The sequence below is a fragment of the Oncorhynchus clarkii genome, unplaced genomic scaffold (genome assembly GCF_045791955.1).
Source record: "Oncorhynchus clarkii lewisi isolate Uvic-CL-2024 unplaced genomic scaffold, UVic_Ocla_1.0 unplaced_contig_13904_pilon_pilon, whole genome shotgun sequence".
Lineage (NCBI taxonomy): Eukaryota > Metazoa > Chordata > Actinopteri > Salmoniformes > Salmonidae > Oncorhynchus > Oncorhynchus clarkii.
The window spans coordinates 37,147-52,500 of record NW_027258518.1 but is presented as its reverse complement, the minus strand read 5'-3'; the positions used below and the strand labels follow the sequence as shown (position 1 = coordinate 52,500).

At 44.5% G+C, this 15,354-nt stretch overlaps 1 protein-coding gene across 1 annotated transcript in view; it reads left to right on the top strand.

The window, feature by feature from the left end:
* LOC139397165 (uncharacterized) overlaps positions 1 to 4,354 on the top strand; it is a 12,795-nt gene extending 8,441 nt beyond the window's left edge. The window contains exons 3-5 of the mRNA XM_071144038.1: positions 3,304 to 3,469; positions 3,832 to 3,971; positions 4,337 to 4,354. Of these exons, the coding sequence (XP_071000139.1) occupies positions 3,304 to 3,469; positions 3,832 to 3,971; positions 4,337 to 4,354 (324 nt within the window). The remainder of the gene's footprint in view (positions 1 to 3,303; positions 3,470 to 3,831; positions 3,972 to 4,336) is intronic.
* The last annotated feature ends 11,000 nt before the right edge of the window (positions 4,355 to 15,354 follow it).

Below are 15,354 nucleotides of genomic sequence, written 5' to 3'. Positions count from 1 at the left end.
CACACACACTGGTGCGTAAAATGGTTCCATAAAATGGTTCCAGAGGGCTGTTTGTAACATGGTTTCTTTGGAACTAATGATCCAGCTCTTATGATGTCATCCCAGCTCTTTCTGTAGATGGTCACAGAAAGCAGAAGGCCCCACCCAGAGAGGGGAGAGAGGAGGGATGGATGGAGGGAGGGCAAGAGGGGGGATGGAGGGAGAGAAAAGGAGGAGAGGAAGGATGGAGGATAGGGGAGGGGAGAGGGATACAGTCAAAGGGGATACAAAGAGAGAGAGAGAGAGAGAGAGAGAGGCATAGAGACAGAGAGAGAGAGAGGGAGAGAGAGAGGCAGAGAGACAGAGAGAGAGACAGAGAGAGAGGGAGAGAGAGAGGGAGAGAGAGAGAGAGAGAGAGAGAGAGAGAGGGAGAGAGACAGAGAGACAGAGAGAGAGAGGGAGAGAGATAGAGAGAGGGAGAGAGAGAGAGAGAGAGAGAGAGAGAGAGAGAGAGCAAGGAGAGGGAGAGAGAGAGAGAGAGAGAGAGAGAGAGAGATGATGTTAAAGCCGTTAAATTCTATAACCACCTAAAAGGAAGCGATTCCCAAACCTTCCATAACAAAGCCATCACCTACGGAGAGATGAACCTGGAGAAGAGTCCCCTAAGCAAGCTGGTCCTGGGGCTCTGTTCATAAACACAAACACACCCTACAGAGCCCCAGGACAACAGCACAATTAGACCCAACCAAATCATGAGAAAACAAAAAGATAATTACTTGACACATTGGAAAGAATTAACAAAAAAACAGAGCAAACTAGAATGCTATTTGGCCCTACACAGAGAGTACACAGCGGCGGAATACCTGACCACTGTGACTGACCCAAAATTAAGGAAAGCTTGGCTATGTACAGACTCAGTGAGCATAGCCTTGCTATTGAGAAAGGCCGCTGTAGGCAGACATGGCTCTCAAGAGAAGACAGGCTATGTGCTCACTGCCCACAAAATGAGGTGGAAACTGAGCTGCACTTCCTAACCTCCTGTCCAATGTATGACCATATTAGAGAGACATATTTCCCTCAGATTACACAGATCCACAAAGAATTCGAAAACAAATCCAATTTTGAAAAACTCCCATATCTACTGGGTGAAATTCCACAGTGTGCCATCACAGCAGCAAGATTTGTGACCTGTTGCCACAAGAAAAGGGCAACCGGTGAAGAACAAACACCATTGTCCTTTAACCATTTGTACATTGTTAAAACACTGTATATATATATATAATATGACATTTGTAATGTCTTTATTGTTTTGAAACTTCTGTATGTGTAATGTTTACTGTTCATTTTTATTGTTTTTCACTTTATATATTCACTTTATTTATTATCTACCTCACTTGCTTTGGCAATGTTAACACATGTTTCCCATGCCAATAAAGCCCTTGAATTAAATTGAATTGAGAGAGAGAGAGAGAGAGAGAGAGACAGACAGACAGACAGACAGACAGACAGACAGACAGACAGACAGACAGGGAGACAGACAGACAGACAGACAGACAGACAGACAGACAGACAGACAGACAGACAGACAGAGAAACAGAGAGACAGAGAGACAGAGAGACAGAGAGACACGTCTTATTGCAGACAGACCACCTGATAGGTCAGTGTAAGACCTGCTATGACAGACAGACCACCTGAGGTCAGTGTAAGACCTGCTATGACAGACAGACCACCTGAGGTCAGTGTAAGACCTGCTATGACAGAGAGACCACCTGAGGTCAGTGTAAGACCTGCTATGACAGAGAGACCACCTGAGGTCAGTGTAAGACCTGCTATGACAAAGAGACCACCTGAGGTCAGTGTAAGACCTGCTATGACAGAGAGACCACCTGAGGTCAGTGTAAGACCTGCTATGACAGACAGACCACCTGAGGTCAGTATAAGACCTGCTATGACAGACAGACCACCTGAGGTCAGTGTAAGACCTGCTATGACAGACAGACCACCTGAGGTCAGTGTAAGACCTGCTATGACAGACAGACCACCTGAGGTCAGTGTAAGACCTGCTATGACAGACAGACCACCTGAGGTCAGTGTAAGACCTGTTATGACAGACAGACCACCTGAGGTCAGTGTAAGACCTACTTTGACAACCAGACCACCTGAGGTCAGTGTAAGACCTGCTATGACAGACAGACCACCTGAGGTCAGTGTAAGACCTGCTATGACAGAGAGACCACCTGAGGTCAGTGTAAGACCTGCTATGACAGAGAGACCACCTGAGGTCAGTGTAAGACCTGCTATGACAGACACATCAGGGAAGAGAAGCAGAGGAGCAAGTTAACAGAGGAGAAGAAAATAAGTGAGTGAAGAAGAAAGTGAACGAGTGGTGGCAAGGAGAAGGGAGGAAAGACAACAGGAAGAGAGGGGGTCATTAAAAAAAGGATATGAAAGGATATAATTGGAGACAGAGGGGGGCTTTTTGGTGAAAAATGTAAGAAGAAAAAATTGGGAATGGTGGAAGAGAACCAAAGAGAGAGAGAGAAAGACAAGGAGAGGGCAGAAGAGGTTGCCCAATTAATTTGAGTGCATCTGAGGATCCCATCCCAGGATTCTATCAAAGACTTTCTGTGGTCAACATGATATTGAATCAAAGCCTTAGTTGATATATATCTCTGGCATGCATTACATCAGGCCTTTCTTGTCTCATTCACAAGGCCCCAATTCAATCAAACACACATAGGAAAACTGCTCAACGTAATGCTTTCAGAGGGCTAAGAGAGAAAACATGACTGAACAGTGAAGTCCCTGTCTGTGTTATGTGTTATGTATTAGAGTTGACATGAGACAATACATATACCTGCTCCCTTCCCTTTAAAAGAGAGCAAGAGAGGACATGACTAACGATGAACGGGCTTATTAGATGATAGTCAGTTAGCTGTATCTAACCACAAAGTGGAAGGACCAACAGAAGAGAGAAAGAACCGAGGCCTAAAGTATCCTTTAGTGGTTGATGCCCAGTAAAGACACAATATGAATCATTATCACTGTTCTCCTTCAATCAAAAATAGTCAAATATAGAGCGGCAAGATGCCGGTTCAAATCCCTGAGCCCACTTGGTGAACATTCTGTCGATTTGACCTTGAGCAAGGCACTTACCCCTAATTTATCCTGTAAGTCGCTCTGTATAATAGCGTCTGCTAAACGATTCAAATGTAAATCAATAACACTGTTACCAGATATTTTAAGTGCAAATAATCTCTCCCTCCATCTCTCTGTCTCTCTCCCTCCCTACCTCCCCCCATCCTCCCTACCTCCCACCTGTAGAGTTCTAGAGAGGAGCAGGAGCATTCTCGTCTGGACTCCATGGTGTTACTGCTGATGAAGCTAGACCAGCTGGACGAGGAGATCGACACGGCCCTCAGCGCCTCCTCCTCCTCCACCATGGCCATCACCCCCACCCTCAGGAGACACCAGCGAAGGGTCAGTACCAGTACACAGAGACAACTTTTACAATTTACAATATCGTCTCTAATTCTAGACATTCAGTTACATAGCATTGTTTAAATATTCCCCATGTAATGTTAATGGGGAGCTAACATGGCCGCCATAGAATGTTGAAGTGTCATGTAAATGCATCATAATACAGAAACCTCATTGGCCCAACTCTCTAAATACATGGCTCTGTCAGTAACTAGCTAGACGTTACAGGAGACAGTCAGTACCTAGCTAGCTTCAGGAGAACCTAATGCTAACATGGCTAGCTTCAAAGGAATAAGTCATAGAAATAGCCATAAACTATTGCTCTAAAGTTTATCTCTAAACCAATCAATGTCCTTCCTCGGTTGCAGGAAGTGGACTTCGACTCAGTAAAGCCCGTTGGGAGAGTGTCAAGCACTTTTCAGTCTGTGAATACTCCACAACAGCATCAAGTATCCACTACTCTGTCCCCCGCTAGGCCGACTGCTGCTCCCGGGACCAAACCCAAGACTGGGGTAAATCAGTCAATCATCGTGACGCTTATGCTTTATCCCAGATTTCAACCTCAAATCAACCATATAGGGTGTCAAGGTTTTGGGGAACATTTCAATTGAAGTGTTAGGTTTGGTCACATTTTAACCTACCATTTCCAACACAATCCACAACAGGGGTCTCAAGGCTTTGTTTGTGATGGATCTGTCAAACAACAACAGAGGTCTTAAGGTTTGGTTTATTTCAAGGCAAGTTCACGTTTTGTGACGGTTCTGTAAAAGTTGATGTCAGTCAAAAGTGTAAAGGATCTCTGGTTCGTTCTAACCTGAAATATGTCTCTTAATGAATCTCTGGTTCCACCTGTCTCTTAATCTCTGGTTTTGTCTAGCCTGAAATCTGTCTCTAAATGGGTCGGCCGGCTGGTCGCTCAACTGAGCAGCTATAGCAGGAGGTACGGGGCATTTCACACCAGGCCAACTGTGTGATTAGGTTTAGATCCCATCGGAGAAGGGCTTATTGCCTTTCTTTACACACCTCAAGTCCCTCCAATCCCTCTGTCTGTGTCTGTTTACTATACAGTCCCGTGAGGAGTGTTTGCAGTGCACTTAGTGAGCTGGCAAGGCACAAGTCACGCACTACAACCCAGAGAGTTTCTCACAGACGGATGGAGGGATGGACCGACAGACAGCGAACACACACGCACGCGCACACACAGACACACACACACAATCACACACAGACTGACTCTGACTGGTAGGAATGTGGCTCAGCCATTCCGAGGGCCTGGTTCCTTGGCAGACAACTAAAGCCCGTAATTAGCAGGTTCCTGGGTCTTGAGCCACCTCGCCCCAACAAAAGGGTCATAGGGGTGGGGGGGGGGGGGCTGGGGTCGTGACAGGACAGACCAAGTGGGGCGAAGGGGGCCGAGGGAGGGGGTGGGACTTTGTTCAAGAGAGATTTACATCTTGACCTCTTCAGTCGCTCACTTAATGGCTTTTCTGTCTGACTGTGTCGTCTTTGTGTTTTTGGGACAAGCACACAATGAACACACAGGTGGGTTGACCATTTCTTGGACAAATCTTCTGGGACTGAATCACTTTATCCAGTGTTTGTTTTTGGCTGTTGTCTTGTGATTGAGGGGACGCTGAATTAGACACTGCTATTCTATTGACAAATTGCCACATAGAAAGACATACAACATTATGATTTGATAAAAAGAGATGATATCGAAGGTTATGCTCTTATCTGTTGTTTACAGAAGCACAGGAAGTTCTTTGGGGTTCCAGGGTTCACTTCCGCTCCTCTTCAAAAAGCTGTTAAAAACATGTATTTCAAAGGTTATGGTCTTTTAAGCAATTCAACACTTCAGAATGGAAGAAGGTCGTTACACAGAATCTATCGCTTAATCTCCTGAGTTATTTGTTATTTATCACCCGAGAATTGTGCTATCCAGACAAAATACTAGATAGGTGATTGGCTTTGTATCTTTAAACAGGAAAAACGGATTTCTGTGTTATCTGTTGTCATTCTTCTTCCATATATAAATTCAGCAAAAAAAAAAGTCCTCTCACTGTCAACTGCATTTATTTTCATCAATTTAACATAAGTTAAGTAAATATTTGTATGAATATAACAAGATTCAATAACGGAGACATAATCTGAACAAGTTCCACAGACATGTGACTAACAGAAATTGAATAATGTGTCCCTGAACAAAGGGACAAAAGTAACAGTCAGTATCCGGTGTGGCCACCAGCCGATTTAGGTACTGCAGTACATCTCCTCCTCGTGGACTGCACCAGATTTGCCAGTTCTTGCTGTGAGATGTTACCCCACTCTTCCACCAAGGCACCTGCAAGTTCCCAGACATTTCTGGGGGGAATGGCCCTAGCCCTCACCCTCCGATCCAACAGGTCCCAGACGCGCTCAATGGGATTGAGATCTGGGCTCTTCGCTGGCCATGGCAGGACACTGACAATCCTGTCTTGCAGGAAATCACGCACAGAACAAGCAGTATGACTGGTGGCATTGTCATGCTGGAGGGTCATGTCAGGATGAGCCTGCAGGAAGGGTACCACATGAGGGAGGAGGATGTCTTCCCTGTAACACACAGCGTTGAGATTGCCTGCAATGACAACAAGCTCAGTCCGATGATGCTGTGACACACCGCCCCAGACCATGACGGACCCTCCACCTCCAAATCGATCCCGCTCCAGAGTACAGGCCTCGGTGTAATGCTCATTCCTTCGACGATAAACACGAATCCGACCATCACCCCTGGTGAGATAAAACCGAGACTCGTCAGTGAAGAGCCCTTTTAACCAGTCCTGTCTGGTCCAGCGACGGTGGGTTTGTGCGTTTGTACGTTGTTGCCTGTGATGTCTGGTGAGAACCTACCTTACGACAGGCCTACAAGCCCTCAGTCCAGCCTCTCTCAGCCTATTGCGGACAGTCTGACCACTGATGGAGGGATTGTGCATTCCTGGTGTAACTCGGACAGTTGTTGTTGCCATCCTGTACCTGTCCCGCAGGTGTGATGTTCAGATGTACCAATCCTGTATGGGTGTTGTTACACGTGGTCTGCCACTGCGAGAATGATCAGCTGTCCATCCTGTCTCCCTGTAGTGCTGTCTTAGGCATCTCACAGTACGGACATTGCAATTTATTTATTTATTTATTGCATTTATTGCCCTGGCCACATCTGCAGTCCTCATGCCTCCTTGCAGCAAGCCTAAGGCACATTCACACAGATGAGCAGGGACCCTTGGCATCTTTGTTTTGGTGTTTTTCAGAGTCAGTGGAAAGGCCACTTTCGTGTCCTAAGTTTTCATAACTGTGACCTTAATTGACTACCGTCTGTAAACTGTTACTGTCTTAACAACCTTTCCACAGGTGCATGTTCAGTCATCGTTCATGGTTCATTGAACAAGCATGGGAAACAGTGTTCAAACCCTTTACAATGAAGATCTGTGAAGTTATTTGGATTGTTACGAATTATCTTTGAAAGACATGGTCCTGAAAGAGGGACGTTTCTTTTTTCCGCCGAGTTAATGTGTTCTGTATGTCAAAACCTGAAGAAGACTTTTAATTTTATATTTTTTTTACACACATTTTACATTCAGCCTCTATCTAGCAGTGCCCGTCTACAGACCAAAGGTTGAGATGAGAAGTTTATAATTTTATTCTTAGACATATGTCTTAGTGTTCTTTAGTGATGTTGTAACTGCAGACCTGTTCCAGGCCTTATAGACAGACTTCCACGAGCTGAAGAGACGAGCTGAAGAGACGAGCTGAAGAGACGAGCTGAAGAGACTAACTGAAGAGACGAGCTGAAGAGACGAGCTGAAGAGACGAGCTGAAGAGACTAACTGAAGAGACGAGCTGAAGAGACGAGCTGAAGAGACGAGCTGAAGAGACAAGCTGAAGAGACGAGCTGAAGAGACGAGCTAAAGAGACAAACTGAAGAGACGAGCTGAAGAGATGAGCTGAAGAGACGAGCTGAAGAGACGAGCTGAAGAGACTAGCTGAAGAGACGAGCTGAAGAGACAAACTAAAGAGACAAGCTAAAGAGACGAGCTGAAGAGACAAACTAAAGAGACGAGCTAGAGAGACGAGCTAAAGAGACGAGCTGAAGAGACGAGCTGAAGAGACGAGCTAGAGAGACGAGCTAAAGAGACGAGCTGAAGAGACAAACTAAAGAGACGAGCTGAAGAGACAAACTAAAGAGACGAGCAGAAGAGACGAGCTGAAGAGACGAGCTGAAGAGACGAGCTGAAGAGACGAGCTAAAGAGACGAGCTAAAGAGACGAGCTGAAGAGACAAACTAAAGAGACATGCTGAAGAGACGAGTTGAAGAGACGAGCTAAAGAGGCGAGCTAAAGTGACGAGCTGAAGAGACAAACTAAAGAGACATGCTGAAGAGACGAGCTGAAGAGACAAACTAAAGAGACATGCTGAAGAGACTAGCTCAAGAGACGAGCTGAAGAGACGAGCTAAAGAGATGTGCTAAAGTAAACAGAGCTCTCTCACTGTGCCTAATAGACGTTGGAGAAGGACTTAGTCAGAGGAAACAGAGAGCATGTGTGTGTGTTTGTGTGTGTGTTCGTGTGTCTGCATGCTTGCGTGCGTGCGTGCATCTGACTGTATGTGTGTGTGTGTGTGTGTGTGTGTGTGTGTGTGTGTGTGTGTGTGTGTGTGTGTGTGTGTGTGTGTGTGTGTGTGTGTGTGTGTGTGTGTGTGATTCTGGGCACCTCTACAGTGGAGACCCCATGGAGTCAGTGAGTGATGGATTGAAGTGAAGAGGCGATGACTGTCTGAAGGGGTTGTGAGTGGTTAAGAGGATAGGGGTCTATTCAGGAACTGGAGTGGTGAGATGCCCACTCAATCCACTCTGATAGGACAAGGAGACGCTGGCTGTCTGGCCCTTTGAATGAAGGATAGGTATAGGTTGTCAAAAGATGGAAAAGCTGCAACGTCAAAATGGTGAAGGAGCAATGATTTCTCCTGATTTCCATCACCCCCCTCTCTTGATATTGGGTCTCCAGATGCACTGGCATATGGGTAGGGTGTCATTAGCGGAACATTCCACCCTGATCGATTCCGGGGGGGATGACTGACTGAGACATTTGATTAGTCCGTTGTGGGAGGTAATCCTGTGGAAAAGGCCTGATGGGATTCCCACAAGGCTAATCTGAAAACAAGACTCCCTAAATTCTATCAGCATATTGATTGTGCAACCAGGGCTGGTAAAACCCTGGATCATTGTTATTCAGCGACGCATATAAGGCCCTCATCCGCCCTCCTTTTGGAAAACCTGACCACGACTTCATTTTGTTGCTCCCAGCCTATAGACAAAGACTAAATCAGGAAGCTCCCGCGCTCAGGTCTGTTCAACGCTGGTCCGACCAATCTGATTCCACGCTTCAATACTGCTTTGATCACGTGGATTGGGATATGTCCGCATTGCGTCCAACAACAACATTGACGAATACGTTGATTCGGTGAGCGAGTTCATTAGAAAGTGAATTGGCGATACCGTACCCACAGCAACTATTAAAACATTCCCAAACCAGAAACCGTGTATTGATGGCAGCATTCGCGCGAAACTGAAATCGCTAACCACTGCTTTTACCCAGAGCTAGGTGACCGGAAACATGACCGAATACAAACAGTTTAGCTATTCCCTCCGCAAGGCAATCAAACAAGCTAATAAGCGTCAGAATAGAGACAAAGTAGAGTCGCAATTCAACGGCTCAGACACAACAGGTATGTGGCAGAGTCCACAGTCAATCACGGATTACAAAAAGAAAACCAGCCCCGTCGCGGACCAGGATGTCTTGCTCCCAGACAGACTAAATAACTTCTTTGCTCGCTTTGAAGGACAATACAGTGCCACTGACACGGCCCGCTACCAAAACCTGCGGACTCTCCTTCACTGCAGCCGACGTGAGTAAAACATTTAAACGTGTTAACCCTCGCAAGGCTGCAGGCCCAGATGGCATCCCCAGCCGCGTCCTCAGAGCATGCGCAAACACAGCTGTGTTTACGGACATATTCAATCAATCCTTATCCCAGTCTGCTGTCCCCACATTCTTCAAGAGGGCCACCATTGTTCCTGTTCCCAAGAAAGCTAAGGTAACTGAGCTAAACGACTACCGCCCCGTAGCACTCACTTCCGTCATCATGAAGTGCTTTGAGAGACTAGTCAAGGACCATATCACCTCCACCCTACCTGACACCCTAGACCCACTCCAATTTGCTTACCGCCACAATAGGTCCACAGACGACGCAATCGCAACCACACTGCACACTACCCTAACCCATCTGGACATGAGGAATACCTATGTGAGAATGCTGTTCATCGACTACAGCTCAGCATTTAACAACATAGTACCGTCCAAACTCATCATCAAGCTCAAGACCCTGGGTCTCGACCCCGCCCTGTGCAACTGGGTACTGGACTTCCTGACGGGCCGCCCCCAGGTGGTGAGGGTAGGTAACAACATCTCCTCCCCGTTTATCCTCAACACTGGGGCCCCCCAAGGGTACGTTCTGAGCTCTCTCCTCTACTCCCTGTTCACCCACGACTGCGTGGCCATGCACCCCTCCAACTCAATCATCAAGTTTGCGGACGACACTACAGTGGTAGGCTTGATTACCAACAACGAGATGGCCTACAGAGAGGAGGTGAGGGCCCTCGGAGTGTGGTATCAGGAAAATAACCTCACACTCAACGTCAACAAAACAAAGGAGATGATCGTGGACTTCAGGAAACAGCAGAGGGAGCACCCCCCTACCCACATCGACGGGACAGTAGTGGAGAGGGTAGTAAGTTTTAAGTTCCTTGGCATACACATCATGGACAAACTGAATTGGTACACCCACACAAACAGAGTTGTGAAGAAGGCGCAGCAGCGCCTCTTCAACCTCAGGAGGCTCAGAAATGCACAATCGAGAGCATCCTGTCGGGCTGTATCACCGCCTGGTACGGCAACTGTTCCGCCCAATACCGTAAGGCTCTCCAGAGGGTAGTGAGGTCTGCACAACGCATAACCGGGGGCAAACTACCTCCCCTCCAGGACACCTACACCACCCGATGTCACACGAAGGCCATAAAGATCATCAAGGACAACAACCACCCGAGCCACTGCCTGTTCACTCCGTTAACATCCAGAAGGCGAGGTCAGTACAGGTGCATCAAAGCAGGGACCGAGAGACTGAAAAACAGCTTCTATCTCAAGGCCATCAGACTGTTAAACAGCCACCACTAATATTGAGTGGCTGTTGCCAACATACTGTCTCAACTCCAGCCACTTTAATAATGGAAATTGATGTAAAAAATTCATCACTGGCCACTTTAAACAATGCCACTTAATTTAATGTTTACAAACCCTACATTACTCATCTCATGTGTATATACTGTTATCTATTCCATCTACTGCATCTTGCCATCTTTAAGTAATACATGTATCATTAGCCACTTTAAACAATGGCACTTTTATGTTTACGTACCCTACATTACTCATCTCATATGTATATACTGTACTCGATACCATCTACTGCATCTTGCCTATGCCGTTCTGTACCACCACTCATTCATATATCTTTATGTACATATTCTTTATCCCTTTACACTTGTGTGTATAAGGTCGTTTTTGTGGAATTGTTAGGTTAGATTACTCATTGGTTATTACTGCATTGTCGGAACTAGAAGCACAAGCATTTCGCTACACTCGCATTAACATCTGCTAACCATGTGTATATCACAAATAAAATTTGATTTGATTTGATTTGAACATAATGACCCAATAAATAAATACTCAATCTAAAAAATATTGATTCTTCATCTACTATAGTCCCACAACATTTCTATGTATTACATTTAAAATAATGTTTAAATTTATATATTGAAAAGTTTCTGGTTTTCTCTGTTAATTTATTCAATTTCTTTATTGCTCTAAATCGAAATGTTATTTTGCCTATTTCTCTCTTCTGTCTGGATAACGCATAGATGGTGGACAATCTATTCCTAGTATTTGCGGAATGTCTGACTTTTTTTCAATTATCTTGTCGATTGATGACCAACCAAGAACATTGCGCATGACTGCAACAGAAGAACCATATCTCCACTTTAAAACAATCCTTGCTGCTTCATTCTGTGTATTCTGCAGCCTCCTAACTTCACTTGATGATGCATTTCCCCAGACCACAGAACAGTAGTTCACCTGACTCTCAATTAATGCTTGTGTTATTTTGCTGAATAATTTTTCCTGGTAAATATTTTGCTATCTTACTGATTATGCATGCAGTTTTAATAATTGTTTTACATAGATTAGTTATTTGAGACGACAATGATAAGCAGTTGTCTAGCTGCACTCCCAATAGTTTGGTTTCTGCCACTTCTTCAATATGTACTCCTCCCATACTTAATTGTATCCCATGCTGTTTTGGCCTTTTCCTGGTGGAACAGACCAGCATAACTTTGGTTTTCTTGGTGTTTAAAACAAGTTTGTTTTGGCAAACTCACTCCCTGATATTCTCCAAATCTCCTTGTAAAGCTTGCTGTACCTGTTGAACCGATTGTCTTGCTGCATATATTGTAGTATCATCTGCAAATATAGTAGCTTGAGTTTCAGCTAAGGCATGGGGAAGGTCGTTGGTATATATTAAATAAAGAAGTGTCCCAAGGCAGCTGCCCTGCGGTATTCCACAGTTTAACACATGAGGGGAAGAAAATTAACCATTTATATAGGTGGATTGTTTCCTGTCAGTTAGATATGACTGTACCCAATTCAATGCTACCTCCTTAAAACCATTATGCATTAATTTTGTCAAAATTATTTCATGATCGACTAAATCAAATGCTGCACTGAAATCTAAAAATAGTACAAACATGCCATTATCCATAGCATTGAGCCACTGGTCAGTCATGTCAACCAATGCAGTGGTAGTGGAATGGTTTTAGCGATAAGCATGCTGATTGGCTGTAATCAGATCAATCTTTTCCATGTACTCCCATATTTGTCTACTCACAATACCCTCCAATATCTTACTGAGTGTAGGGAGTAGACTAATCGGTCGACTGTTGGCAGGAGTAATGGGTTCTTTGTGGTATTTCGGAATAGGACACTTCGACAAACTTCAAAGTGTTTCCTTTCAAATGGTATCAAGAATATGTATATCCTTGCATTAGGTCCTGAGCTACAGGCTGTTAGATTTGGGTATGTCATTTTAGGCATTCATTTTTTGGGTATTTCATTTTAGGGTATGTCATTTTTTACCTTGTCATCTCAGGGATTAAATCCAGCAACCTTTCGGTTACTGACCCAACGCTCTAACCACTAGGCTACCTGCCACCCCAAGGGTGCCATTTGGTACGCACTTAGAGGGAGAGCGATAGAGAGATAGAGAGGGGGTGCATTAAAGTGATAGAGACAGACTGACTCATTTATCATGTGGCAGACCTAATCACTCATTCCTGTCTAGTCATATCCACACAAACGGCAGGAACGTGAGCGACCCCTCATAAGGAAGATGTCAGCCACTCGAGGGGTGTAGGCCCGAGGAATTCTAACGGAAAATAGGTCACCATCTATGTCCGAGAAGAAAGGGAGGAATGTGCAGAGAAAGGGAAAAGAGAGATCAAGGGTCTGGCTAATGTAATTAAATGACAGCAGGGGAGGAGATCCTGCTACTGATCTTGGTCAGGCTAGTGTTGGATTCACAAGTGAGCCCTCAGCACATGGCTAACGTCTGCACTGAAGAGGGTTGCGAGCTAGGACTGCTAACATGCTGGATAGCTAAACCTAGTTTTTAGCATATTAACACAGTGGCTAAGTAAATAAAACATATACAGTGGGGCAAATAAGTATTTAGTCAGCCACCAATTGTGCAAGTTCTCCTACTTAAAAAGATGAGAGAGGCCTGTAATTTTCATCATAGGTACACTTCAACTATGACAGACAATCCAGAAAAAATGCAGAAAATCACATTGTAGGATTTTTAATGAATTTATTTGCAAATGATGGTGGAAAATAAGTATTTGGTCAATAACAAAAGTTTATCGCAATACTTTGTTATATACCCTTTGTTGGCAATGACAGAGGTCAAGTCTTCACAAGGTTTCCACACACCTTTTTGGCCCATTCCTCCATGCAGATTTCCTCTAGAGCAGTGATGTTTTGGGGCTGTTGCTTGGCAACACGGACTTTCAACTCCCTCCAAATATTTTCTATGGGGTTGAGATCTGGAGACTGGCTAGGACACTCCAGGACCTTGAAATGCTTCTTACGAAGCCACTCCTTCATTGCTCGGGCAGTGTGTTTGGGATCATTGTCATGCTGAATGACCCAGCCACGTTTCACCTTCAATGCCCTTGCTGATGGTAGGCTTTGTTACTTTGGTCCCAGCTCTCTGCAGGTCATTCACGAGGTCCCCCCGTGTGGTTCTGGTATTTTTGCTCACCATTCTTGTGATCATTTTGACCCCAACGGGGTGAGATCTTGCGTGGAGCCCCAGATCAAGGGAGATTATCAGTGGTCTTGTATGTCTTCCATTTCCTAATAATTGCTCCCACAGTTTTGTGACTGTTTGAGGTTGTGGACAAGTTTATTTTATACTGATAACAAGTTCAAACAGGTGCCATTAATACAGGTAACGAGTGGAGGACAGAGGAGCCTTTTAAAGAAGAAGTTACAGGTCTGTGAGAGCCAGAAATCTTGCTTGTTTGTAGGTGACCAAATACTTATTTTCCACCATAATTTGCAAATAAATTCATTAAAAATCCTACAATGTGATTTTCCAGATTTGTTTTTCTCATTTTGTCTGTCATAGTTCAAGTGTACCTATGATGAAAATTACAGGCCTCTCTCATCTTTTTAAGTGGGATAACTTGCACAAGTGGTGGCTGACTAAAGACTTTTTTGCCCCACTGTATTTATTAGCATGCTAACACACTGGATAGCTAATCAACGTTGCTAGCATGCTTAGACTCAAGCTGGCTAATCAAAATATCTATCTATTTGCATGCTCACATGCCAGCTAAGTTAACTGAACAAAACAGCTATGTATTAGCATGCTAACGCGCTGTCTTGCTAACCAAAGCATCGATATCAATGGACACGAGTTGCACACAGTCGTGTTCAGTAGGCCTAGGACATGATCTGCAGACATTAATCTCTAACATGTAGGCTTCCGAAAGTTGTAGCGTCTATTCATTGTATTACATATCTAACATGTCTACTTCCAAAAGTTATAGCATGTCTGTGTAACAGATGTAAATCGTACTCTCCTTGCGTTGTGTTTTGTCCAAATAAATCACATCAGCCAGTGGTCCCAGTTGAGCATAATTTATTTATGTTGCTGTTGTTAAATGGGAAACAGCACGTTAGTTGTGCAGGGCTTAACGGTATTGATGGCTGTCGATGGTAAAACCTGTAGCATGAAGACAACTGTGTTAGCAGTGATCTTATGTGACCATTGTATCGTTGTATGCTAGCTAACACAGTTATTTACAGCAATCATATACCAAGCACATTCCAGAAAGCCCCCCAATCCCTAACAGGTACCATATACCCACACATGTATAAATCAGTAATGTACAGCAAACTTGTACACATTGTAAAATAGAAAATAGAAAACAGTATTCAGAACGTGACCTACCCCTTGCATCACAATTTCATACTGGGAAGACCTGACGTTCGCGATCTTCCCCTATCTGCAATCGGGGCCAATCACAACACGCCTTATTGTCATCAGAGTTGAACCAACCAATAAGAATGCTTGAACATTAAATACACCTTTCTTTAGATGCAAGTGGAAACATAAGCAACCCTGTTACATTTGTTCATTGTATCACACATTTAACATGTCTGCTTCAGAAAGTTATAGCATGTCTGTTCATTGTAT